Genomic DNA, 27,281 nt, shown 5'->3' with positions numbered 1-27,281 from the left:
TTGTGTGTATGGATATGTTAAAATTTTATCAAATTATCTGAAGAAATTTACAAAAACCTTTTCCTGTTAAAATTTATCAAAATCTGAAATTTCCTTTCTGTCATGGCTCCTAAACCTTGTATCCAAATTATCTAAACAAACCTCTGTGTAACTGTAAAATATTCGGCTAAACATTGTTTAAAATTTTATCAAATTATCTGAGGAAATTTACAAAACTTTTCTCCTGCAACTGTCCTTTCTGTGTATGGCAAATTTCCTAAACCTTTGTGTGTATGGATATGTTCAAATTAACTCAAATTTCTATCAAATTATCTACAGTTACAAAATTTTATGTTAAAATTCTTATCAAATTATCTAAACCTTCTCTCCTGCAATTGTCCATTCTGTTTTTAAAATTCTTATCAAATTATCTGAGGAAATTAAAACCTTTCTCTTGCAATAAACCTTGTGTGTATGGATATGTTAAAATTCTTATCAAATTATCTGAGGAAATTTCCTACAAAAATTCCTGCAACTGTCCTCTTCTGTCGCCCTAAACCTTGTGTGTATGGATATTTCAAAATCTATTTATGTTAAAATTTTTTATCAAATTATCTGAGGAAATTTACAAATTCTCTCCTGCAACTGTCCTTCTGTCGCCCTAAACCTTGTGTGTATGGATATGTTAAGGAAATTTTATCAAAATTGAAAATTATTCTTATCAAATTACTTTCATTAAATTATCCATCCTGCAACTGTCCTTTCTGTCGCCCTAAAACCTGGATATAAAATTCTGTCAAATTATCTGAGGTGGCAAAAAACCTTCTCTAAGCATTGAAATTTACAAAACCTGTATTTCTGTCGCCTTAAACCTTGTGTGTATGGATATGTTAAAATTCTTATCAAATTATTATTAAACCTTCTCCTGCAACTGAGGAAATTTGTTAAAACTTCTCTATCTAAACTGCAACTGTCCTTTCTGTGTGTGTATGGATATGTTAAAATTTTATCAAATTATCTGAGGAAATTTACAAAACCTTCTCTCCTGCAACTGTCCTTTCTGTCGCCCTAAACCTTGTGTGTATGGATATGTTAAAAAAAATTTGAGGAAATTTACAAAACCTTCTCTTATCAAATTATCTGAGGAAATTCATTGCATGGATATGTTAAAACTTATCTCCTGCAACTGTCCTTTCTGTCGCCCTAAACCTTGTGTGTATGGATATGTTATTGGTTTATCTCAAAATCCTGTCCTTTCTGTCGCCCCTAAACCTTGTGTGTAGGAAATTAAAATTCTTATCAAATTATCTACAAAACCTTTCTCTGGGTATGTTAAAATCATGGGTCCTTTCTTCAAAATCTGAAATTTACAAAACCTTTCTGTCCTTTCTGTCGGCCTACAAACCTTGTGTGTATGGATATGTTCTTATCAAAAATTTTATCAAATTATCTGAGGACTGTTTCTTAAAAAACCTTTCCTTAGCAACTCCTAACTCCCTGTCCTTTCTGTGCCCTAAACCTTGTGTGTATGGATATGTTCAAAACTGAGGAAATTTAAAAAACTGTCCTTTCTATTAAACCTTGTTTGTATGGGTATGTTAAAATTCTTATCAAATTATCTGAGGGAAATTTACAAAACCTTCTCTCAAGCCTGCAAACCTACCTTTCTGAGAAATTTTAAACTATCCCAAACTTTCTGGATATGTTAAATTCTTATCAAATTCATTTTAAAATCTCTTGCAACTGACTTTCTGTCGCCCTTAAACCTTGTGTGTATGGATATCTTTAAAATCGTTTTTCAAATTATCTGCAAAACCTTCTCTCCTGGAACTGTCCTTTCTGTGAAATGTACTTTCTGAAATTCGCCCTAAACCAAATTTCTGTACACCTTGTGTGTATGGATAGGTTATCAAATTAAGCTGTCCTTCTCTCCTGCAGCCCAACTGATATGTTAAAATTCTTATATTATGACATTTAAAACCTTTCTTTCTGTCTGATGGATATTAAAAATTTATCTGAGAAAACAAACCTTCTAAACCTGCAACTGTCCTTTCTGGATATGTTAAAATTTTATCAAATTATCTGAGGAAATTCTTACAAAACCTTCTCTCCTGCAGCTTTCTGTCCTTGTGTGTATGGATATGTTAAAATTCTTTCTGTCGCCCTAAACCTTGTGTGTATGGATATGTATTATGTTAAATTCTTTATCAAATTATCTGAGGAAATTTACAAAACCTCTTCTCTGTCCTGCAGCTGTCTGAGGAAATTTCTGCAGCTGTCCTTTCTGTCGCCCTAAACCTTTGTGTGTATGGATATGTTAAAATTGGATATGTTATTCTTATCAAATTATCTGAAATTTACAAAAATGTATCTGAGGAAATTGCTAAGAAATTACAAAACTCTTGCAGCTGTCTTTCTGTCGCCCTAAACCTGCAGCTGTCCTTTCTATCGCTAAACCTTGTGTGTATGGATATGTTAAACTGTGTATGCCCTAAATATGTTAAAATTCAAATTATCAAATTTATCTGCAACTGTCCCTTTCTGGAAATTTATGTTAAAATTCTTATCAAATTATCTCACAAAACCTTCTCTCCTATCTCCTGTATGGATATTTTAAAATTCTTACAAATTATCTAGAAATTTACAAAACCTCTCCTGCAGCTGTCCTTTCTGTGCCCTAAACCTTGTGTGTATGTGTATGGATATAAAAATTCTATCAAATTATCTTATCTTGTGTGTATGGATTGTTAAAATTCTTATCAAATTATCTGAGGAAATTTACAAAACCTTCTCTCCTGCAACTGTCCTTTCTGTCGCCCTAAACCTTGTGTGTGTATGGATATGTTAAAATTTTATCCAAATTATCTGAGAAATTTACAAAACCTTCTCTCCTGCAACTGTCTTTTCTGTCGCCTAAACCTTGTGTGTATGGATATGTTAAAATATCAAATTATCTGAGCTGAAATGTACAAAATCTGAGAAATTTACAAAACCTTTCTCTCTCCTGCAACTGTCCAAATTTCTGTCGCTTTCCTAAACCTGGATATGTTAAAATTCTTATCAAATTATCTGAGGAAATTTACAACTGTCCTTTCTGTCGCCCTAAACCTTGTGTGTATGGATATGTTAAAATTTTTATCAAATTATCTGAGGAAATTTACAAAACCTTCTCTCCTGCAGCTGTCTTTTCTGTGTTAAAATTCTTATCAAATTATCTGAGGAAATTTACAAAACCCTCCTTTCTGTCTAAACCTTGTGTGTATGGATATGTTAAAATTCTTATCAAATTATCTGAGGAAATTTACAAACCTTCTCTCCTGCAGCTGTCCTTTCTGTCGTAAACCTTGTGTGTATGGATGTTAAAATTATGGATATCTGTTAAAACCTTCTTCCTGCAACTGTCCTATCTGCCTAAAATTGTGTATGGATATGTTAAAATTTTATCAAAATACAAACCTTCTCTCCTGCAGCTGTCCTTTCTGTCAAAACCTTCTCCCTAAACCTTGTGTGTATGGATATGTTAAAATTCTTATCAAATTATCTGAGGAAATTTACAAAACCTTCTCTCCTGCAACTGTCCTTTCTGTCGCCCTAAACCTTGTGTGTATGGATATGTTAAAATTTTATCAAATTATCTGAGGAAATTTACAAAACCTTCTCTCCTATCGCCCTAAACCTTGTGTGTATATGTTAAATTCTTATCAAATTATCTGAGGAAATTTAAAAAACCTTCTCTCCTGCAACTGTCCTTTCTGTCACCCTAAACCTTGTGTGTATGGATATGTTAAAATTCTTATCAAATTATCTGAGAAATACAAATCCTGTTTTGTGTGTATGGATATGTTAAAATTTTATCAAATTATCTGAGAAATTTACAAAACCTTCTCTCCTGCAGCTGTCCTTTCTGTCTCCCTAAACCTTGTGTGTATGGATATGTTAAAAATTCTTATCAAATTATCTGAGGAAATTTAAAAACCTTTCTCCTGCAACTGTCCTTTCGCCCTAAACCTTGTTGTGTGTATGGATATGTTAAAATTCTTATCAAATTATCTGAGAAATTTCAAAACCTTCTCTCCTGCAACTGTCCTTTCTGTAAACCTTGTGTGTATGGATATGTTAAAATTCTTATCAAATTATCAAATTATCTGAGGAAATTTATAAAACCTTCAGAACAACTGTCCTTTCTGTCGCCCTAAACCTTTGTGTATGGATATGTTAAAATTCTTATCAAATTATCTGAGGAAATGGATATGTTAAATTCTTATCAAATTTATTTACAAAACCTTTCTCTCCTGCAGCTGTCTTATCTTTCTGTCTCTCTCCTAAACCTTGTGTGTATGGATATGTTAAAATTTTATCAAATTATCTGAGGAAATTTACAAAACCTTCTCTCCTGCAGCTGTCCTTTCTGTCGCCCTAAACCTTGTGTGTATGGATATGTTAAAATTCTTATCAAATTATCTGAGGAAATTTACAAAAAATCTCCTGCAACTCTTTCTGTCCTAAACCTTGTGTGTATGGATATGTTAAAATCTTATCAAATTATCTTCTGTCAAAATTCTCCTCCTGCAACTGTCCTTTCTGTCGCCCTAAACCTTGTGTGTATGGATATGTTAAAATTTTATCAAATTATCTGAGGAAATTTACAAAACCTTCTCTCCTGCAACTGTCCTTTCTGTCGCCCTAAATTATCTGTTAAAATTTATCAAATTAGGAGGAAATGTACAAAACCTTCTCTCCTCAAATCTCCTTCTGTCAGCTGTCAAATTATCTGAGGAAATTTTTCTGTGTCGCCCTAAACCTTGTGTGTATGGATATGTTAAAATTCTTATCAAATTATCTGAGGAAATTTACAAAACCTTCTCTCCTGCAACTGTCCTTTCTGTCGCCCTAAACCTTGTGTGTATGGATTAAAATTTACAAAACCTTTCTCTCCTGCAATCAAATTATCTGTATGGATATGTTAAAATTTTATCAAATTATCTGAGGAAACCTTCTCTCCTGCAACTGTCCAGCTGTCCTTGTGTGTATGGGATATGTTAAAATTCTTATCAAATTATCTGAGGAAATTTACAAAACCTTCTCTCCTTTCTGTTCACTCCTAAACCTTGTGTGTATGGATATGTTAAAATTCTTATCAAATTATCTGAGGAAATTTACAAAATCTCCTGCAACTGTCCTTTCTGGAAATTTCAAAACCTTCTCTCCTGCAGCTGTCCTTTCTGTCCCCTAAACCTTGTGTGTATGGATATGTTAAAATTTTATCAAATTATCTGAAATTTACAAAACCTTCTCTCCTGCAGCTGTCCTTTCTGTCGCCCTAAACCTTGTGTGTATGGATATGTTAAAATTCTTATCAAATTATCTGAGGAAATTTACAAAAAACCTTCTCTGCAAACCTGCAGCTGTCCAAATTATCTTCAAAACCTTCTCCCTAAACTAAACCTTGTGTGTATGGATATGTTAAAATTCTTATCAAATTATCTGAGGAAATTTGCAAAACCTTCTCTTGTAAACCTTGTGTGTATGGGTTAAAATTTTATCAAATTATCTGAGGAAATTTAAACCTTCTCTCCTGCAGCTGTCCTTTCTGTCGTTTAAACCTTGTGTGTATGGGTATGTTAAAATTCTTATCAAATTATCTGAGGAAATTTACAAAACCTTCTCTCCTGCAGCTGTCCTTTCTGTCGCCCTAAACCTTGTGTGTATGGATATGTTAAAATTCTTATCAAATTATCTGAGGAAATTTACAAAACCTTCTCTCCTGCAACTGTCCTTTCTGTCGCCCTAAACCTTGTGTGTATGGATATGTTAAAATTTTATCAAATTATCTGAGGAAATTTCAAACCTTTCTCCTGCAACTGTCCTTTCTGTCGCCCTAAACTTTGTGTGTATGGATATGTTAAAATTCTTATCAAATTATCTGAGGAAATTTACAAAACCTTCTCTCCTGCAGCTGTGTTTTCTGTGCCCTAAACCTTGTGTGTATGGATATGTTAAAATTCTTATCAAATTATCTGAGGAAATTTATTAAAACCTTCTCTCCTGCAGCTGTCCTTTCTGTAGCCCTAAATTTAACTGTCTTTTCTGTCGCCCTAAACCTTGTGTGTGTATGGATATGTTAAAATTCTTATCAAATTATCTACAAAACCTTCTCCTGCAATTATGGATATGTTAAAATTCTTATCAAATTATCTGAGGAAATTTACAAAAACCTTGTGTGTGGATATGTTAAAATTCTTATCAAATTATCTGAGGAAATTTACAAAACCTTCTCTCCTGCAGCTGTCCTTTCTGTCGCCCTAAACCTTGTGTGTATGTATATGTTAAAATTCTTATCAAATTATCTGAGGAAATTTACAAACCTTCTCTCCTGCATAAACCTTGTGTGTATGGAGGTTAAAATTCTTATCAAATTATCTGAGGAAATTTACAAAACCTTCTCTCCTGCAGCTGTCCTTTCTGTCGCCCTAAACCTTGTGTGTATGGATATGTTAAAATTCTTATCAAATTATCTGAGGAAATTTACAAAACCTTCTCTCCTGCAGCTGTCCTTTCTGTCGCCCTAAACCTTGTGTGTATGGATATGTTAAAATTCTTATCAAATTATCAGGAAATTTATTCCCTAAACCTTGTTTATGGATATGTTAAAATTCTTATCAAATTATCTGAGGAAATTTACAAAACTCCTGCAGCTGTCCTTTCTTGCCCTAAACCTTGTGTGATGTTAAAATTCTTATCAAAGTCTCAACAAATGCTCAGGACAAATTAAGGTGAAACATCTGTTGACCGCCCTTTTTGTGGATATAAAACCTTAGAAATTTACAACATCATCCTAATTTTCTGAACTTAAGCTTATAATATGAGATTAACCTTCTACCTAAAAGTTTTTAAAATAGCATTGGATATTCAACAAATGCTACACATCACTGTTTTTGTGATAGAATGTATTTACTAACGAATAAATATTTCACACTGATAGAATGACCATAATAAATATTTTCTAAATTAATGGTTTAAGCACAACTCATTTTCCAGTAAAATACTTTTGAAATCCTATTGTAAAGATGACTTTGTAATGGTTTTATAGTAATAATTAATAGATACATACTATTATTTATAATGTAAATAATTATTTCTTACTTAAAATGCTCTGTTATGGTGAAAGGCATCTCCTAAATTACAATAAATTTGATCCTCTCATCAGGAAATTTGTGAAAAACGCAAACCATTTTTTTCTGAGCGGAACTCCATAAGTCATATTATCAGTTCAATGTATTTGCTTGAAAGATGTCTAAATTATAATAAATTTGATATCTAAATTATAATAAATTTGATCCTCCCATTAAGAAATTTATGAGGTGCAGAAAACGCTTCATTTTTCTGAGTACATCATTTGATCTGTCTAAGCTGAATAAGTCATCTTCTTATTGATTTAATGTAAGTACGTGGAACCCCTAATTCATAAACATTTACCTGACTGCATTTATGAATCAAAAGGACTTTAGAACTCCCACCCTCCTCCCGTCTCAAATAGGCATCAGGTGGGGAGACGCTGTACGAGCGCCTGAAGGAAGAGATCGCCAGGATTCACGAAATTCCTCCGAAAAACGTCGACGTCTTCAACATGCAAGACGTCGAAGGTGGAGTTCAAACTGGTACAACTGCCATGGGTCGCCTTACTACACTGCCGAGAGGTTGATGGGCTCTTCTTGAAAAATAGGCTGAGGTGAACAGAACTTTTGTGATTGTTGATTTGATAGGTTGACACAATGGTATGCTTTGATATATATATATATATATATATATATATATATATATATATATATATATATATATATATATATATATATATATATATATATATATATATATACATACATGACTGTTCATATGGAATATTCTCATGCAATTTAATGTGCATGATGTTTTATATAATCATTTATCACATGACATTCCAGGTTTCAAAAGCACTTGGCCTTGACATCGTCATGGTGGACGTAAACGCCTGTCTCTATGAGTCTTCTTGCGGTGGGCTTGCCAACACAGCGTGCGACCAAACCTCACTGCTCCTCTGGTCGTTGCGAGAGCAGCACTGCCACCATGGTGGGTGTCGACATTGTTGACGAATACACCTGCGACTGCGGGGAGCTCGAACCCCCTGCCCTCCGTTTGCTTCACTGGCTTCTGCTACAACGGAGGGACTTGTGGGGTCATCAACAACACTCTTAGGTGCCAGTGTATAGACGACCAAAATTATGGACCTCGCTGTGAACTCAAGAACGCAAGGTTCGAGAAGAGCTTCGCCTGGTACAAACCTTTGAAAGTGTGTGACAATTCCACTTTTTCCATTTCGTTTGCATCGAATAGCCATAGCGGCATTCTCCTTTATATGGGGCCAATCGTGGAGTTACCTTGGGAGGACTATCCCAAGGACTTCATGTACGTGTTTCTCAGGAACTGGGTCCTGGTGACCTACATCGAACTGGGATCAGGGACCGAAAAGATCTTGATCCCGGTCGAGAAAAACAGCAACCGAATCTTCCAGCTCATTGTCACCTGGAAGGAGAAGGAAATGACATTCGAAGTGGTTGACTGTGGATTCAATTCGACCGATGGTTCTGGTGATCCGTGCAAGACTTCTATCCCCTATCCAAATATATCCATGTACCCCAGCTTCCTCCTCAACGTCCAAGGCCCTCTTCAGGTTGGGGGCTTGGCACCCATGCCCAGTTTTGCCTCCTTATCTGCGTCCTATAGGTGGAACTTGATACCTCCGAAAGTTGCTGCTTTCTCAGGATGTGTCTTGGAAATGCGTCACAACGATTTTCTTTATGATCTGAATGCCACAGATTATGGCTCTGGGCCAGTACAGTCTTGCGATGCTCCCCAGACCTCGAGGGTTGTCTTAGGACAGCAGTCCATTATCATAATCCTAGTCAGTCTCTTTTGCTTTTTCGGTAAGTGTCTCTGTTTTCTGTACTGTACCGTATTATTGTTTGGTTATTTATGATCCTGAAAGATAAATACTTTACGCGTTTCTGTGTTTAGTATGGCAAGTAGGACCTCTGTACTTGATTGCATTACTATAGTGATCTGAATAGCTGTACAATTCTGAACCCAAAAAATGTTCATTTGAATTCAAGAGCCAAAGACAAATTTGTTCAACGGATAATTGTATATATCATCTATGGTTTCAAAGTCGATAAAAGGTCATGAGGATAATTACTTCAATTAACAGAAAGTCAAAAGTTATGTCTACGCTTTCGTGAAGGTCCACTGGAATAAAGACAGAGAATGCAAGAGCATTTGTAAACTAAATTGTCCCAATAAATCTGTTACCTTTTCAGCCTTTGAAAGTAGCTGGAAACCCCTTTTCGTAATTCGAACTTCCTATATAAACAATAAGAACTGAATTTTTTACCAGAATTAATAACAGACATTAAACTGGCAAGTTGAAGATGAATGACGGGAGAAAAAGTTAGTGATGTTCTTCTGCTGGTTTATAATTCATTTTGTGTTTGAACGATTTTCCCCTTTTCGATTCATAGCACAGAAATAAATCAAATTTGTGGCCGACTTGTTCTTTCCTTCATAACAGGTAATTTCTCTAAAATATTCCGAACCATCAAAGTCATAATATTTTTGGAAGAAACAAAATTAGAGAAACTGGGGAAAGTGTCTGTTTGAGCTTCAGCATCTACTTATCACTGACCAATCCTACAATTACATAATGTACGAGGATTGCTCCAAAGGCATCCGACAGCAGCTGCAAGGATTCCTCTTTCTCACTCATATTTAAACAGAGAAAAAGCATTTTACATAATTTAGAAACTAAACCTACCCTGCTCAGGAAAAGTTACAGGAAAATTTCGATAGTATCTCTGTAGGAAACTCCCTTCGTTTCTAAATAATCTGACAATTTCCCGTTGATTGCTGGTTTCGAAAATATTTGCAAAGCTCCGTACTAAATGCCTTTGTACTATATTTTATATTTTGTAAAGTGGTTTACTTTAGGTAGTACAAAGGGTGTTTGCAGAGTCCCTTCGCCCCCCCCCCGGCTGCACCCACTGTCTAGCATTTTACTCTACCTTCATTCATGAGCTTCCTTCCTTCAATCTTCTGTCCAACTTTTCTGATTATTACTTTTAGTGCAACTGTGGGGTTTTCTCCCAATTCCTCCTTCAGATCCTTGTACTTCATCTCAATGATTTACAGCCCCTTGGAAAGAGCGGGATAGACAGCTATGCAGTGTCTCGGCGGGGGGCCATAGTATCGAATCCACTATAAAGATCGCTCAACGCCTTAAACTAGATAACAACTGTTAGATAATTAGCTTCCAGGTGTTAAGTTGTGGGCCGGACTGAAATCCCTCGCGAGCCGAATGTTGCCGACCCCTGATTTACTAGGCTTTACTCGCCTACATTCCACTGAATGAAATCCACCTGTATTCCCTTTCCTGTGTGCAGTTTTTGTATTACTGATCCTATGTTTGGCCAGGCGGGGAAGGAAAACCCTTTGTTCTGCTGTCCAGCCACTCTAACTCCCTCTTTTCACTGTGCACTGAATGGCTGAAAGTGCCCACCCAGAGCTTGGCTTGACCACCTACATTCCATGAAATCAAATCCTAAAGTCTTCCTTTTCTTCTGTGCAGTTTTGGTGTTACTGATCGTATGTCTGGCAAGGCGAGGGGAGGAAGACCGTCTCCTCCCTGAACCTGGATCGGGAGCTGTGAAGGAGACGAACGGAACTGGAGGCCTTCGGGGAGAAGGACGTCACCCATTTCGACCTCAAGTTTTTCCAGGTCACTCCCGACGGGTATGTGGTCAAAGGTCAGTCTAGATCATGTGGTTATCATCAAGACCAAAATTATATAAGTAAGAACGAACAGTCAAGACCTTTATGTGTGTGTGTGTGTGTGTGTGTATGTGCGTGTTTTTGTGAATGTATGTAATAAGATATTTGTAATACAAAATAAGATGTTTGTCTTCTGAGATGTACCTGTGTCAAACCAGGCTTTCTATTTGTTACTTACCTCAGAGAATATATATATAATATATATATATATATATATATATATATATATGTGTGTGTGTGTGTGTGTGTGTGTGTATGTATGTATGTATGTATGTGTGTGTCTCACAATTCGCCTTAAGGAAGATGAATAACTGGACGAAAATCCTGATCAGTTTTGACTTTACGTCTAAGCCATTTCAGGTGACTGATGCACATTGGCAGAAGTTTACAATATACACGCTGGTGGGACAGTACAAATGAACGTACACAGGCAGCTGGAAACCAAGTATTCACATGTGTGTATGTGTGTGTGTGTTTGTGTATATGTGGACATGATAATAATAATAATAATTATATGACAGGTGAATTCCCTCTTGACCAGATGAAGAAGACTCGAATCTCCCAGACGTGACCCAGGATGCTCGTCAGTGTCTGGCTGCACCTTCTGCCAGAAAGCCAGAAGGCCTCAGCATTGGAGATTTTCTCAAGAACAACATCGAAAAGGTCAGTTTTAGAAATAAAAGAAGGGACAGAGAGTAGAGGAGTCTGTCTAGTATATGTAACCATGCGTAAACTAACTGAAGTTTGGTGACATTTAATGATGGGAGGCTTTTATAAAATATCTGAGGATTTATTCTTAGATGTCCGCATAAATACAAACGTCCATGGTTTTAGCAGTCATGTCATTTACATTTATTTTCTCTCTCTCATCTCTCTCTCTCTCTCTCTCTCTCTCTGCTGGTGCAGGAGGCTAACCGTTTTACATAGCATAACAAATGTGTCTACCTCTCCCCTCATCCCAATCCACTTTAATAAAATGGACCTGATTTTTTTTTTTATTTACTATTTATTAGACCAGCAGACATGTCTCTCTCTCTCTCTCTCCCTCTCTCTCTTTTGTGAAGGAGGCTAACAGGTTTCCATGGCACAACAAATTTCTCTCTACCTCTCTCCCCACCCCTCTCTATATTAACATAAACCTGATATTTAATTTTTTTTTTTTCTACTCTCTCTCTCTCTCTCTCTCTCTCTCTCTCTCTCTCTCTCTCTCTCTCTCTCTGTGTGTGTGTGTTTGGCTAACAGGCTCCATGGCACAACAAATTTATTTCTCTCCCTCCTTTGCACCTCTGTCTACATATATAGCATAGATTATACATTAGACAAGTCTCTCTCTCTCTCTCTCTCTCTCTCTCTCTCTCTCTCTCTCTCTCTCTCTCTCTCTAAAACTGACCAGTTTCCATAGAAAAACAAATTTCTCTCAATCTCTCCCCATCCCTCTCTACATTATTAGTACAATAACCTTGAATGAATTCATATAATGGGCCAACAAAGGCCACAACCAATCAACCGAAAAGGCATGAAGGGAATGAAAAAAATGATTCGCTGACTCCTCTGGGTAATATTTCTCCTCCATTAAGAACTTGAGAGACATGATTGTTTTATGCGCGCTCTCTCTTCCCTCTCTGAGTTATGTCGGCGAATTTTTCGCTTTAAAATTACGATGTGGCGAAAGTTTTTCTCGAGGGGAAGAGGGCGATTTATGACGTCGATAAAACCCTGTGTTGTTGTTGTTCTTGTTGCTCGTCCTGTTTTTGTTTCCTGTAAAATGAAACTATAGAGAAAACTATTTGCCTGTCCGTCCCCACTTTTTCTGTCCGCCCTCAGATCTTAGAAACTACTGAGGCTAGAGGGCTGCTAACTGGTATGTTGATCACCCACCCTCCAGTCATCAAACATGCAAATTGCAGCCCTCTAGCCTCATTAGTTTGATTTTATTTAAGGTTAAAGTTAGCCATAATCATACTTCTGGCACCTCTACAGGTACCAACAACACAGGCCACCACCGGACTGTGGGTGAGTTTCATGGGCCGGGGCTGAAAGTTTTATGGGCCGTGGCTGAACGTTTCATACAGCATTATATGCTGTACAGAAAACTCGATTGCGCCGAAGAAACTTGGACGTACTTTTTAGTTGTTTGTAACGGGTTCGGACGTCGTTTATTGTGGCTTGTTGTGGAGGTGAGAGAACAACGGTATATGAGTACAGATATTTTAGCGTCGTTCATTCTCTGCTTTTCGTTCGTGATTTTTATTGTTCTAGGATATTTCTTAATATCATTCAGTCAATTTCAGATGTAAAAGCATAATTTATCATCTTATTTGCTAATAGTTCTAAACGTACTTTCGTCTTAATATGATCAGGGTTTTGGTATGAAGCGAAAGTCAAGTTCAAATTATAGTAAGTTCTGTTATGTGCTTTCCTTTTCCTGGGTAGTTCAGTCAACGGGTTACCTGATTGAGGCGTATTTTTTATGGATACATTTGGCTTTTTTCAAAACGTGCTGGGTCATTGAGGGCATGCATCATTTTCTCCAAATAATCACATCTCATAATAATGGTGACCTTTCCCTTTATCTAGTCTCGAAGAAACGAGTTCCTTGCTTTTACTCAAATTCCTTAATGTGTTCATGTCATTTTGATCAAACAGCGATATGTTAATCTCTTTCTTCTTTTATTTTGGACTTGATTACTGCTTCAAACCAAAACCTGGTCACATTATTATTATCATTGTTATTTTAGGCAATTTTTTTTTTTTTTGGCTGTCGGAACGGTAGAGGGGGTTGGGGGTCTCCAACCTATAGTCTTTCAAACGCTCTAAGGTGGCTAGGGTGTGGTCAGGAATAGAATCCAGCGCTGCCAGACCTATTTATCTTTTAAAAATCTCACCCTCGAGGTTAACCCTTGTTTATGGCTTTGCCTGAGATCTGTCATTTACTGTACTTCGTTTTCCAAAGAAGCAAAGTTGAGTTTATTTTGTTTGTTCCCACTGATTTTGCTTTCTTTGCTCTGCCTTTTGGAATTAATAATCATAGTTCTTATATTAATACCAAAATGTGTTTAATGCATTAACAATCTTGAAATTTATGGTGGTCGTTCGGCCATTTGGATATTTCCCAAATTTCATTTTAGCAGTTATTTATTGTTTACGTGATTGTATGTTTTCAGTGCCTCTGCAGGTTAAATAAGCTGTCCATCATTTAGAAGAGGAAACAATTTGGCATTATTTACGGGGCACCCTGGTTGTCTCTAAAATTGAGCATTTTGCTGAGAAATTCACAGTCTCGTGAAAAACAGTTTGTATAATAAAAATCCACAATTATAAATTATATAGTAAACTATATTACTATGTAGAATACAAAAGAAAATGTGTATTTTACATAGTAATGTAGTTTACTATATAATTCTGGATTTTTATTACAAAAATTAAGTATTTTATTACGTTATGGTCAATTTGCTTGGCCTGAAAGTGCAGATGTTGGCGATGGGGAGATCTGTTTCCGCTCTGACTTCCACGCAGTCCAGCGCCAACGATAAATGCCTTCGCTGACCACGGGCCAGTGAAACTGAGGTTTGGCAGCGGCAGTCAAAAATTATGCCATAACTTCGTTTTTATGAAAATAGATTTGGTTTGTACTGAAAATACGTGAAGCCAAATATGTTTCGATATTAATTTCAAGTGAATAAATACCTTTTAAAGAAATTTTAACCTCAGCAGGCTCTAACAAGTCAGAACTTTTAATCAAAACAATAGACGTTTGGCAAGGCGCGGATTCCTTACTCCCCCCACCCAGCTATCTTACATAGAATGTTTGAAAGACTTAATCTGGGAGCAGAATGGTTCTTACGGGAGAATTAGGCCGAACGCAGAAAACGCTGATTGGCTGACTGATCGTAGGGCGTGCTGCTTGAAGTAGCGGACGGTAGGTTATCCCAGGGAGGCGTTGCTGTTCTCCTGACGATGGTAGGGAGGAGAAGGATGACCAAGACCTGCTTATGTCAGAGGTGGTGATGGACGATGTCACTGCGCAGGATTTTTGCGCTCCTTAAGCTCTCTAGTGTTGGTAGTGCTGGTAGACCGCATTTGTGAAAAATTATTTCTTTTGCAAAATAATGATGGTAGCCTACAAGTCAGAAGTGCAGAAATAAGATATCGTTGGAATATATTGTTTAAAAAAAATTCTTACGAAAAATGATGACTGGTACAAGTCAGAAGTGCAAAAGTAAGGTATCATTGGAATATAATGTCTAAAAAAATTTCCTATTGAAAATGATGACTGGTACAAGTCAGAAGTGCAAAAATAATGTATCATTGGAATATATTGTTTAAAGATATTTCCTACGAAAAATGATGACTGGTACAAGTCAGAAGTGCAAAAATAAGGTATCATTGGAACATATTGTTTAAAAATTTTCCTACGAAAAATGATGGCTGGTACAAGTTAGAAGTGCAAAAATAAGGCATCATCAGAATATATTGTTTAAAAAAATTATTTCCTATGAAAAATGATGAATTTGTGGCCAAAGATTATTAAAAACAGGAAAACTTAAATCTTTCTCCGGAGAAGATGAGTGTAATGTGATTTGTGTAGCTTTTCTGTGTGAATCTATCTGGTTTTCATTAGTGCAATTAAGGACTGCTAGTTGCATGAACGATTGAGATATGTGCATTGTACACTCTCGCTTTGACACATACACACACATCTATGTGTGTATCATTGTCTATCTGTAAATACCAGTATCGCTATGCTATCTTTATGTATGCTTTGAATGTTCTAATTAAGAATATACGGATCCAGTGCAAACTCTTTCATTCCGAAAATGTTGTACCTGGATTGAATAAAGAATTTCCAGTCCCCTACAGTAATTCTGACATGATTTACCATTTTCATGCCTACGCGGTGCACTGTAGGCTTTACTAAATTGTTTGCAGCAATCCTTTGGCCACTAGCTGCATAAACTTACTGGCCTTTTATTTTACCTCCATTCCTGCTTTCTTTCTACAGTCTTGCTATCCAACTTCTCTGACTTCTACTTCTTAGTACAACACTGAATTTCTCCCAGTTCAACGTTTAGATCTATCTACCTGAATCCCTGGATCTGTTTTTCTTGCTGTCCAACAACTCTAACCCCTTCACTGTGATAAGTGCTGAATGACCCAAAGTACCCCAGTGCTTGGCCTTGGAGCCTATATTTATATATATCAGTCAACCGTTTTCATTTCCAGGTGGATCAAGACCATGAAGACAACCTGGATGACGTCCGTCACTATGACCTTTCGGGAGATGAGATGTCAGTTGCAGCATCTCTGTCTTCTCTCGCCTCAGGTAAGGTCATCAAAGAGAACCAGCTGTTTGTGTCTGGGTGTTTGGGGCGTCATGGCTGTTTGCAATATGCTGCTGTGTATGATATGATGATTTTGGAAGCCCTTCTTGCTCTTTAAAGCTCAAGTTTATTCTAAATTTGTCTTCAATGTATTTTTCCCCTTATATTATTTTTACTCATTTATAGTTAAGAGTTGCAGGTGACGTTCGATCTCCAACTTTCCCTCGTACAATTCCAGAAGAGTAAAATCACTCTTTTCATGCCAAAATACCATTACTGTTCCTTCCACTGAAAGGAGCTGAAGTCTCTACGCTTCTCATTTATATGGAAATATTTGTAAGCACATTGCTTTCACTCATATTGGTTGGGGATTGACATTAGCTGCCTGAACTTTGAATGGAAGAATCCATTGAGGGCATATGGAGGGAAATTAAGAGTTTGAAGACTGGAAAAGCATCAGGGTTGAAGGGATTGCAGAACAGTGATGATTGAGCAATGAAGTGGCTGACCAGGATTTGTAAGGTATGCCTGATGAAGTACTTAGCAAAGAAATGCATGAGAGAAGTAATTGTTCCACTATATAAGGGGTTTGGTATGAATTTAAATTGCAAGTATAAGAAAGATGACCGGAAGATTAATAGAGGACGAACATTTTGTGTTTAGAGAGGATTGCAGGGATGTGGATCAAACTTTTTTTTATGAATGAGTTGTATAAGAATTTTGAATGTAAAAGAAAAATACTATTGATTATCCACTGGACAGACTCGATGAAGAGGCAATGTGGAGGGTGAAAGGAATGTTGAGAGCAACTGAAACATTTTGTGTTGGAAGTGATGTGTGATATATACTTATGAAAGAGTGACTGGTTTGGTGTAAAAGTGACTCAGAGACAAAGGTGAATAATATCTCTGGGACTGTTCAACAACTTTTTTTTTTTACTGTGATAAATTATATACGTTTCTAGATCTATGTTGTCAGAATAATGAATGTAAGCATCCTTATAGATATGAAAGCGAGACGGTATGTTAGAGACGTTTTTCCCATTAAAAACTTCTCTATTTTCCATTTCTGTTTACCAATTCCTGGTGTGATCTTTGAAAATGGTTGTCCTTTTGCTCACAGTTCATTATATCTTATTGTTGGTGTTGTTCATTATGAAATGGCTTTTTCCTTAAACAAGCGTAAAGTCTGATAGCATATAACACGCTTCATGGGCAAGAGTATTTCCAGATAGTAAATAAATAATATTTTTAACCATTTTTTTCGGTTCAGGCTTCCATTCCACCACTGGATCGTTTAAGAGTGAATTCGCCTTTGATTATAAGAACGACTGGTGCCAGCGCTTCGAAAAGATTCCCCAGTTCCATGGAAGAGGAGCAGACCAAGGAGTAGACAGTGAGCATGAATTCCCAAATGTGCCAGAGGGGAAGAAGATGGTCCCCTTGATAGGAACTGCCACCATCAACAGGAGGAAGTCCTATGCTACAAATGACACAGCAAACTGTTTTACTCTACCTGCTTTCTTAAAGACGAAGAATGCCAGAGATCCTCCTTCAGCAGCTCTTGTGTCTCAGCCTACGAAAAAGAGTGACAGTCGACTGACAAATAGGAACTTCCAGGATTCAGGAGTGCCAGTCTTGGAGGATCCATCTAAAATTATTGCCAAAAGTGGCGTTTCTGAAGGTAATGGGAAAATCCAGCCACCATCGCAGGATGGACATAACTCTATCTCTGTATCTACTAACTCCAAAAAAAGTGTGGAAACGTGGTGTTGATTCAGCTGACTAGCTGTTAGGAGATGTCCATTATTATTTTCAGCATTCCAAAACTGACAAAGGAATTAATAGCAGTCCTGACTACAGTGGAATGTGCAGTATTATACGTCAGACAATGACTCTCAATCTGTGTATAAAGTGTCTTCACTAATCTCACTCATAATGCTCAACTCTGCATTTTTATACTTTACAAGAAAACAAAGCGAGTTTCTTTGCCCATTCGGTGGGTGATTTACCAGGCATAAGTAAATCCAATTAAGATGAACCATCCTTACCTTTGGGTAACCTGAGATTTTCCCTTTACTAGACTTCTGATTATACTAAAGTGTGCCATATAAACCCTGTGAGTTATCTGGATGTTTATTTCTCCTCTTGTATGCAATACGAGTTTCAGTGTACACCTGTGGCTTTAAGTAGTGTTTGTTTTGGTCACATTTAAAGAATTAAACCAATGTTCTGCAGTTGAATATAAAGGGGCCTACAGCAGTTACAGTGTGGTATTTTAAGTATATTTACTGAAAGATTTCTTGTGAAATTCAATATGCCATAGAACATTTCGTTGAGCATACATTGACATTTGGACTGCTATATTTATAATGAACTGTGAAGTTGTCGTTTAATACATAAATTAATGACCAAAACAGGTGCACAGGCATAATTAATATGTGTCTTGTACAACAACTATGATGAGTTTAAAGTGTGGTGAGATAACATCAAAATAATTAAAGTAGTTCAGTGTAATCGTTTATAATCGCAGCTGCGTTGAAATATTAAAATCATGCTCACATTTTTATTGTTGATATGCTTTACTGATGTCCTGTTGTTTCAGAGTAGCAATGACAATGATCTACTGTAGTAGCAGTAAAAAAAAATAAGATATGGTTCATGAATATTCTTTGCAGCCTGCCTGCAGTAAATTGTTCAGAATGTGAATACTGGTATTTCAGAGAACCTGTCAGTTGTGACTGCCATGGGCTGTTAAGAACATTAGTATTGTGATTAATGTAAAGTAATTCACTTATGTAATGTTTGGAAAACTTTCATGTGTGAGGAAACGAAATCAGTGTTTAAAATTGCGCCATGGTTTAATTAAAGTGCCTGTCGCAACTATACACTACTAGAGTAATTGGAGCTGTATCATGGTGGGATGAATTAAAGTTATTTTTTTCACATGTTTCATGACAGCCAGATAAAAATCGTCCTGAGATTCATGAAGTGATTCTTGCCTTTATCCTTAGTTTCAGCTTTGAATTAATGTAAACTTGCCTTGGCATGAAGAAATTATGCTCAAATTACAATCTTATATCGTCTCCTATTTGCCTTTTTTTCAGGTTGAACTGCAGCCCATCGCCAAGTAGCATACAAAATAACTCTGTATTTTGCTTATTTTTATAGTCTCATTTTGTTAAACTGAGATTCAGGGATTTTGAAAAATTATTTTTTATGGTAGCTTGAGCTTTGTAAATATATTCATGAATATTCATGCTGTGTGACTGATACTATTGCTTGTTCATGACAGCTGGAGACTATCAGTTATCTTCATATTTACGTAGTTAGTGCAGCCCCTTGAAAACTCTTGAAATTGGTGTGCTCACTTGGTATTGATAAGCGAATTTTGTACTGCTTTGGTGTCCTTTATGACACCTGTATGAGAAATGTGACTTTTTCAGAAGTTTAGTTCAGGATCTGAAACCACAGAAGTCAAGTTCAGGATTTGAAACCAGAGGGTGAGTACCGTCTAACTAATCAGACTTGGATTCTGTGAATAAATATGGTTATATGGGACTCCATAGAACACACATCACTAGGTCATTTAATAATGTACATGAGATAATGTGATTTCAGCAATGAGGAATAAACGTTTCTAGACTAGGCTATAAATTGTGACCTTTATACAATTTCATGAATACATCTGAAGTTTTGCCAGTGGATTGTGGAAGCCACATGTGCATTAGTACTTGCGCAGGGTACCAACTCAATTGCTTACCAGTATGGAAATGTTTACATGACTCTGTAAGTGTTTAATTGACTGTCTGTAAGTAAATTGTTCTAGTTACGTAATTCCTTAAGGGCATAACTTTCTTAAACAGTGACTCATCAGAAAAACTGAATCTATCAAATGTTGATGGGAAAAATTTGCATTAGTACCAAAGCCCGGGAGAAACAATTTTTGAGTATGACACCTCCTTTTTGAATAACCTTTTGGTAACTGCCAATTTGTATCGTGTCTTCAGGATGGCGTTTAAACAACCTTTGACCTTTACATATTTATGTGCTGTTGATGTTCTATGCAGGAACCAAAATAGAATATCATTTTTTGTTCTGCATCCTTTCAAAGAAAGAAATTTCTTAGTCTACCCCATGCGAAAATGCGGAAAGACCAGGCTGAAGTTGTACGAAGCATCAAAGAATGAGTGGACTTTGGAAATGAGGCTCCATTTATATTTTCATTCCATTCCAGGGCTCCCACTTCACCTATAATAGCAGGAACTAGGCTGCTGATGGCTTCTAACAAAACTTTATTCCCATTTTTAGATGTAGGGAAGAAAATCATCAACGAAGTTCTCGAGTATTTTCGTTTGTAGTTGTTCTGCATGGCACCGCTCCTTCTCGAAAAGCCTTTGGGCTGAATTCTTCAGTATTATTATTTCTTATTACACTACTCAAACGTCCTCATTCTTAGAAGAATTACGTAGTTTAAAACCGAGTGTGTTGGGGGATACCCTCCTCTTTGCTAACAATTGTCCAGAAAATTAGCAAAGAGATCTTTACTGTTGCTCAATATGAACCTCAGTTGAATGTGATTTGCTTACCAGAACAATCGTTTAGGACAAATCTCAGGGTCTGACATAAAAAGTTGTTTGAAAACTTTCTGATTATTATGAATACTGTCTGTGATATGTACTACATTTTGCTGGTCATTTTTACTTTAGTAACTCTGTCTGAATTACATAAAAAGTTAGTGATTTTTTTTTTTTTTTGCGTAAGGTATATAATGTAATCCAAGGGGTTTGACAACTGATAACCATAATGAGATTAAATGAAGGTATTTTGGCAAAGAGCAGTTGGGTCATAAACCCCGGAACGTGTTACTGTGGAGACAATGGAGCAAATTATATCTTGACCTTGCTGATGTGCAGGGGAGAGAACGCGGAGAAGATAAAACAAAAATTGTCTAATGCAAAGCAAGTCTGTAAATGTTTTGAAATTTTAAGAATTACTTATTACATAAATAATGTAATTAATTACTGAGGAGTAATATATTAAGTTTAGGAAATGCTCTTGACTGTATTTTGTAATTCAGGGCTGAAGATTACTAGTCATTTATCACAACTGGAACTAACCTTGCTTCGTTTCAGTCAGTTGTGAGCGGAAAATACAAATTTCAGTCATAATTTAAATCAGTCACTGAAGAGTGAATAAGCTTATAATTGAAAATTACAGATGATCTGTGATGCAATTAGTGAACCTCAGATGTTATGTGCCAGACAAATGAACTAACAGTGGCGAAATTATGAGTAAATATACTTACGTGTTCATGATTGCCTAGTTGCTGTTTCATTGTGGAGTGTTTGAGTCTTTTTGTAAAAATCATTTGAAATAAAAATTGCTCTCATAATCAGTCAGTTATTTACCTACAGTGTAGTCATGAATCATTTTCCAGTTTGCCATTATACTTAAAAATATCAACTTTCTTAGGAATGAAATGGAATATGAAACTTACTGTGAGCCAAATGCCAGGCGCTGGGACCTATGATGAGGTCATTTAACGTTGAAAGGGAAACAGAGTAAAAAGTTTGGAAAGGTGTAACAGGAGAAAAACGTCGCATTCGCACTGCGAAACAAATGTTAGGAGAGGGTTAAGGAAAGCAAGATGGAAGAAAGAGAATATGAACGAAGGAAGGGTAAAAGGAATGAAAGGGGTTGCAGCTAGGGGCCGAAGGGACGCTGCAAAGAACTCTCTTAGATCAGTGAGAAGAATTCATCGTTGGGTAAGCTGCGATGGAATGATTGTCAGCTCTTTCGTCACAGCTCTCATGCAACTAGAGATTGATATATCGGTAAGATAATTCCCATTTTAAGTTTGACAAACTGCTGACGTGGAGACTAGGAAGGCTTTGTTACAAAATACATTATTATTTTTTTCAGTTTTCATATTTTTCCACATCTACCACATCTGTTTAGTGTGATACGGATACTTATGCTGGTAAGATGTTTCTTCAAAGCAGGATTCTCCGAAAAAGTCCCAACTACCAAGAGAGGGAATATCTGGTGTATACTATCATACGACATCATATAGATAGATATATATATATATATATATATATATATATATATATATATATATATATATATATATATATATATATATGTATATATATATATATATATATATATATATATATATATATATATATATATATATATATATATATATATATATATATCATCAAACATTCGAAAAAATTCGAGAAAAGTCTGTCAAAAATTACGATATGCATCGGCTGCATTACGATCGGAAATGGCTTTCGATGCAAAGCGTTTTCCGCCTTAGCAAGAGACAATGTAAAACGTTTTTGTAGACACATGATGAGAACTTTTGTCATCGAGAATCATGATATAGGCCTTGTTTTTTTTGGGGGGCTGGGGTTGGGAGGGCGTTGTGGAACTGCCGTCAATTTACGCTTGAAGTTTCAGGAGAGCCGATATAAAGGATGCCTGTTAAAGACGTATTTTACGCCGAGTGACGTGCCAGCCAATCAGCGCTCATGTTAATGTCAAGTGAGAGCCAACCACCGTTCTCATTATAGTATCCTTTTCCTGTAACAAATCTCGGTAACTGTGTTGGTGCTGAGGAAGACAATATGATAATACGTTATTGACCGTGACGTAACAGGTGACGAGTAGACGATTCTTATTGCAGTGCTAGTGATCCAGAATGTGATGATGAACCCCTTAGGCCACTAACAGCCCCACGAGTGTTGGAAAATTTTCTACCCCATTCAGTTTTGAACCTAGTGCAAGTGCCGGCGGTGGTTCTCAGCCTGTTAGACTTTCTATTGATGAAGCTGAACACCCTTTACAGCACGCAAAAGGAAGAAGGGGCCTTAGGAGGCCAGAATAGTTGGCCTGTCCTGTTATTCTTTATTAAGCCCCAGAAGTGGTAGCAAACGTGCTTCCCGCATCCGTTTTGAAGCTAGTGTTAGTGCCAGCAAAGGTTCATTAGACTGTTTATGAAGCTGAACGCCCTGTACAGAGCGTAAAAGGAAGAAAGAGAGTTAATAGAACAGAAAAGGGGCTTGTCCCACCAAAGCTTTTGAAGACAGCCGATACCAAGGACTCTGTTCCGCCAAAGAGTAAGTCCTTAAAACTGCAAGAAGGAGTTTTTTCCATATCAGGGATTGAGACTATTAATGCGATCGTCAAGGCTTCTTGGTCATCAGATGACAGCAACATGCAAACAGCATACTTCCCAAAAAAATATTCGCAGAGAACCCATCGAGAAGAAGCCATCTAAGGCCGATGAAAGCAAGAGATGTGGACATTGAGCTCCTCAGTTACCTCCAAGGGCAAGGAACCAACACTGTAGTACTGCCTTGATCTTTATTTATGTAATAATAACGGCTGTGAGCACCGAGGTTCCTAGGAAAGGTAGTCTCAGAGAGGAAGGGAATGATAGTGCCTGAGGTTAACGAACCTCAACACCAGTAAAATAACGGGTCGTCCATGAACACACAAACTTATACCAGCTTGTTCCAGACACCACACCCGTAAAAACACCCGAACCGGCATTGTATGGAGTCTCATCTCAGTATTAAGGCAGTGTGTGAAACTCCTTGTTTATGGCCCTTGACTGTGGATGGATTAACGCAACTGACCGCTCTGCAGACGGAAGAAACGAGACAAGAACTCTAAGATTTCGGTGAGTAAAGCAATCTTTGGCCGTTGACCATCTTTTCTCATTTCAGTGGATTTCATCCCGTAATGATGATTTTTTTGCGTTAATCACCATTATTCTTATCATCAGTCATCATAGACGTTTGTTAGTATTACTGTTAACATACTACATTTTTATATTTCAAATTTATTGATGTTTATAAACTAGGGTGACAATATTAATTTTTGTTCTTCCATTAACATCGTTATCTGCATCACTAATAATTTTTATCAGGTTTATTAGGATTATCATTACTATACTTGATTATATGTTTATTAATTATCTTTGCTTTCTTACAAATATGTGGGACAATGTTTTTGGAAATGTTAGGAAATTTTCAGGAAAAAATTAATATGGTTTTAGATCGAATTTTCGTGCATCATTAACGTTGTAGGCATGTATATATATATATATATATATATATATATATATATATATATATATATATATATATATATATATATATATATATTATATATATATATATATATATATATATATATATATATATATATATATATATATATATATATATATATATATATATATATATATATATATACACATATATATATATATATATATATATATATATATATATATATATATATATATATATATATATATATATATATATATATATATATATATATATATATATATATATATATATATATATATATATATATATATATATATATATATATATATATATATATATATATATATATATATATATATATATATATATATATATATATACATACACACACATACACATATATATATATATATATGTATATATATGCGCATACACGATTGAAAGAAAAGTGTGCTCTGCAAAATGGAAGACAAACGGAGCAGCTATGACCATATCCCCCAAAACCGTTGTCGCCGATTCAATCTCCATTTCCCTATGCGAATAACAACGTTCGCTGTGGCAGGGATAATTATTATTTGCGGTGTAAATGAAGCAGATGACAATTAGAGAATAAAGAAACATGGTCACCACATATTTTGTGCTTTAGTTTTTCTCCGGCGTTTCACTGCTATGTTTGACAAACTGAGACAAGAGAGAGAGAGAGAGAGAGAGAGAGAGAGAGAGAGAGAGAGAGAGAGATTCTTAGTATAATAAATTGTACATTTGAAAAAAAATATAAGGTTTATTGTAATAATAAAAGAGGAATGTGGAGAGAGGTTGAAAAATTTGTTAGAAAGAGAGAGAAATTTCATAGCTAGATTCTGCAAACGACATAAGAAACATTCTTGATTATTATCACTATTGGCGCAGTAATCATTACACATGATGTGCTTTTTCTGATATATACATATATATATATATATATATATATATATATATATATATATATATATATATATATATATATATTGTATATTGTGTATATATATTATATATATATGTATACATACATATATATATATATATATATATATATATATATATATATATATATATATATATATATATATATATATATATATATATATATATATATATATATATATATATATATATATGTATGTATGTATGTATGTATACATATATACTGTGTATATATTAATCTTCTGTCCGGGGACTCTGAGAGCGCTAACATAAAAGCAAATGCAAAGGTAACAAAGATAAAATAATGTTGGAAATGGAACTAAGAGGAAGAATGGAAACGTATCAAGTTTTTATGAGAGAGAGAGAGAGAGAAGAGAGAGAGAGAGAGAGAGAGAGAGAGAGAGAGAGAGAGAGAGGAAATTCCTTCCCTTTGTGCCACAGCTGTGATTACAGGGCATCCATTCCCACCCCGCCCCAAATTGTATAGGTAGAGCAAGTGGATGAAGACAACAGCACGGAATCTAAGCCTAGGAGAGAGAGAGAGTAAAGAGTTGGCACTGTTGTCAAATGTATCATAACAGTGAACAAATTCCACTATAGCCTTTAGGTCAATTTTGCTGTACAATTTAGCTCAATTTGGCCATACAATTTAGCTCAATTTGGCCATACAATTTAGCTCAATTTGGCCATACAGTTTGGCTCAATTTGGCCATACAATCTAGCTCAATTCCACAATACAATTTAGCTCAATTTGGTCGTACAGTTTAGCTCAATTTGGCCATACAATCTATCTCTATTTCGCAATACAGTTTAGGTCAATTTGGCCATACCCTTTAGCTCAATTTTGCCATAAAATTTAGCTCAATTTCGCAATAGAATTTAGCTGAATTTGGCCATACAGTTAGGTCAATTTGGCCATACAATCTAGCTCAATTTCGAAATACAATTTAGCTCAGTTTGGCCATTCAGTTTGAGCTAAATTGTATGGCAAATTTAGCTCAATTTCGCAATCCCTTTAGCTCAGTTTCACAATACCCTTTACTACAATTTTGCTATACCCAGTAGCTGAGTTCCACAATACCCTTTAGCTTAATTTCACAATACCCATTAACTCTCGCCTGTTCGTAGCTGTTGTCGTCAATCTAGAGAGGTTTGCTTAGGAAGAACACGAATTTTCCGTTGTATATACAATACATTTCTCAGTATTTCATTACCAAATGTCAAACAAACAAGTGGCAACGCCGCTTAAGTAGAATAATGAAGGGGAAATTTTAGCCGTAATGAATGAACATTTAGAAACCCGAAGGGAGAAGGGGAAATATCAAAAACTTTGGGAGGAACAGTTGAATAGTTGAACAGTTTTTACTAACTCCTTGATCGAAAGTCTCAACGTTCTTATAATCTGGATGCCAGTTCGAATCCTGCTACCGGACATCAGAATTACTTCATATTCTTGCATTTGGATCTATGTCACTACAAAGCCACAGATCCAAATGCAAAAATAAGACTGCCTTACTGTGTCTTCAATCACACATGATCAGCGGTTGTGCACTAGACTCGGGGGCGCATTTCATTTGGGCGAATCTGGGGATAAGCGTATCCACAAAGTATGAAGAAATCGAGAAGTTAAGACCGCATTGTGGTTATTACAGTTACATACGTACCTCGCAAAAAGGAACCAGCAGATTCTATATAAATTTTGATGTATGTTCCGGAAACATCTCCGTTGTGTATTGTAAATTATATTACTCCATAAGGAAGGTTACTAGTTCTAGTTAATATTTCTTTAATACCTGTTCGCTTAGCATGAGACAACCCTCTTTAGTTTATCCCAGTATGATCTTTTCCCGCACTTAACAGTGTCGTGGGGTAGTGCTTCAGTGTACCTCAACTGATGCACTGTAGGCTTTACTAATGGTGTTTGCAGTGTCCCTTTGGCAGTTAGTTGTGTCCGCCTTTTTAGCCTTTTACTTTACTTCCATTCCTGGTTTCTTTCATCTGCCTTTCTGTCCAACTTCAATTGACTATTATTAATTCTTATTGCAACTGGGGGTTTTCTGCCAGTT

The 27,281-nt window shown here is 36.0% G+C and overlaps 1 protein-coding gene across 1 annotated transcript in view; it reads left to right on the top strand.

The window, feature by feature from the left end:
• Positions 1–21,520, top strand: part of LOC136837895 (DE-cadherin-like) — a 385,893-nt gene extending 364,373 nt beyond the window's left edge. Inside the window, 8 exon segments of the mRNA XM_067102776.1 lie at positions 7,517–7,627; positions 8,029–8,142; positions 8,144–8,939; positions 10,634–10,668; positions 10,670–10,811; positions 11,378–11,499; positions 16,060–16,159; positions 17,430–21,520. Of these exon segments, the coding sequence (XP_066958877.1) occupies positions 7,517–7,627; positions 8,029–8,142; positions 8,144–8,939; positions 10,634–10,668; positions 10,670–10,811; positions 11,378–11,499; positions 16,060–16,159; positions 17,430–17,932 (1,923 nt within the window). The 3' untranslated portion in view covers positions 17,933–21,520.
• The last annotated feature ends 5,761 nt before the right edge of the window (positions 21,521–27,281 follow it).

The sequence above is a fragment of the Macrobrachium rosenbergii genome, unplaced genomic scaffold (assembly GCF_040412425.1).
Source record: "Macrobrachium rosenbergii isolate ZJJX-2024 unplaced genomic scaffold, ASM4041242v1 13875, whole genome shotgun sequence".
Lineage (NCBI taxonomy): Eukaryota > Metazoa > Arthropoda > Malacostraca > Decapoda > Palaemonidae > Macrobrachium > Macrobrachium rosenbergii.
The sequence above is the reverse complement of the archived record's forward strand: the minus strand, read 5'-3'. Positions and strand labels throughout refer to the sequence as shown.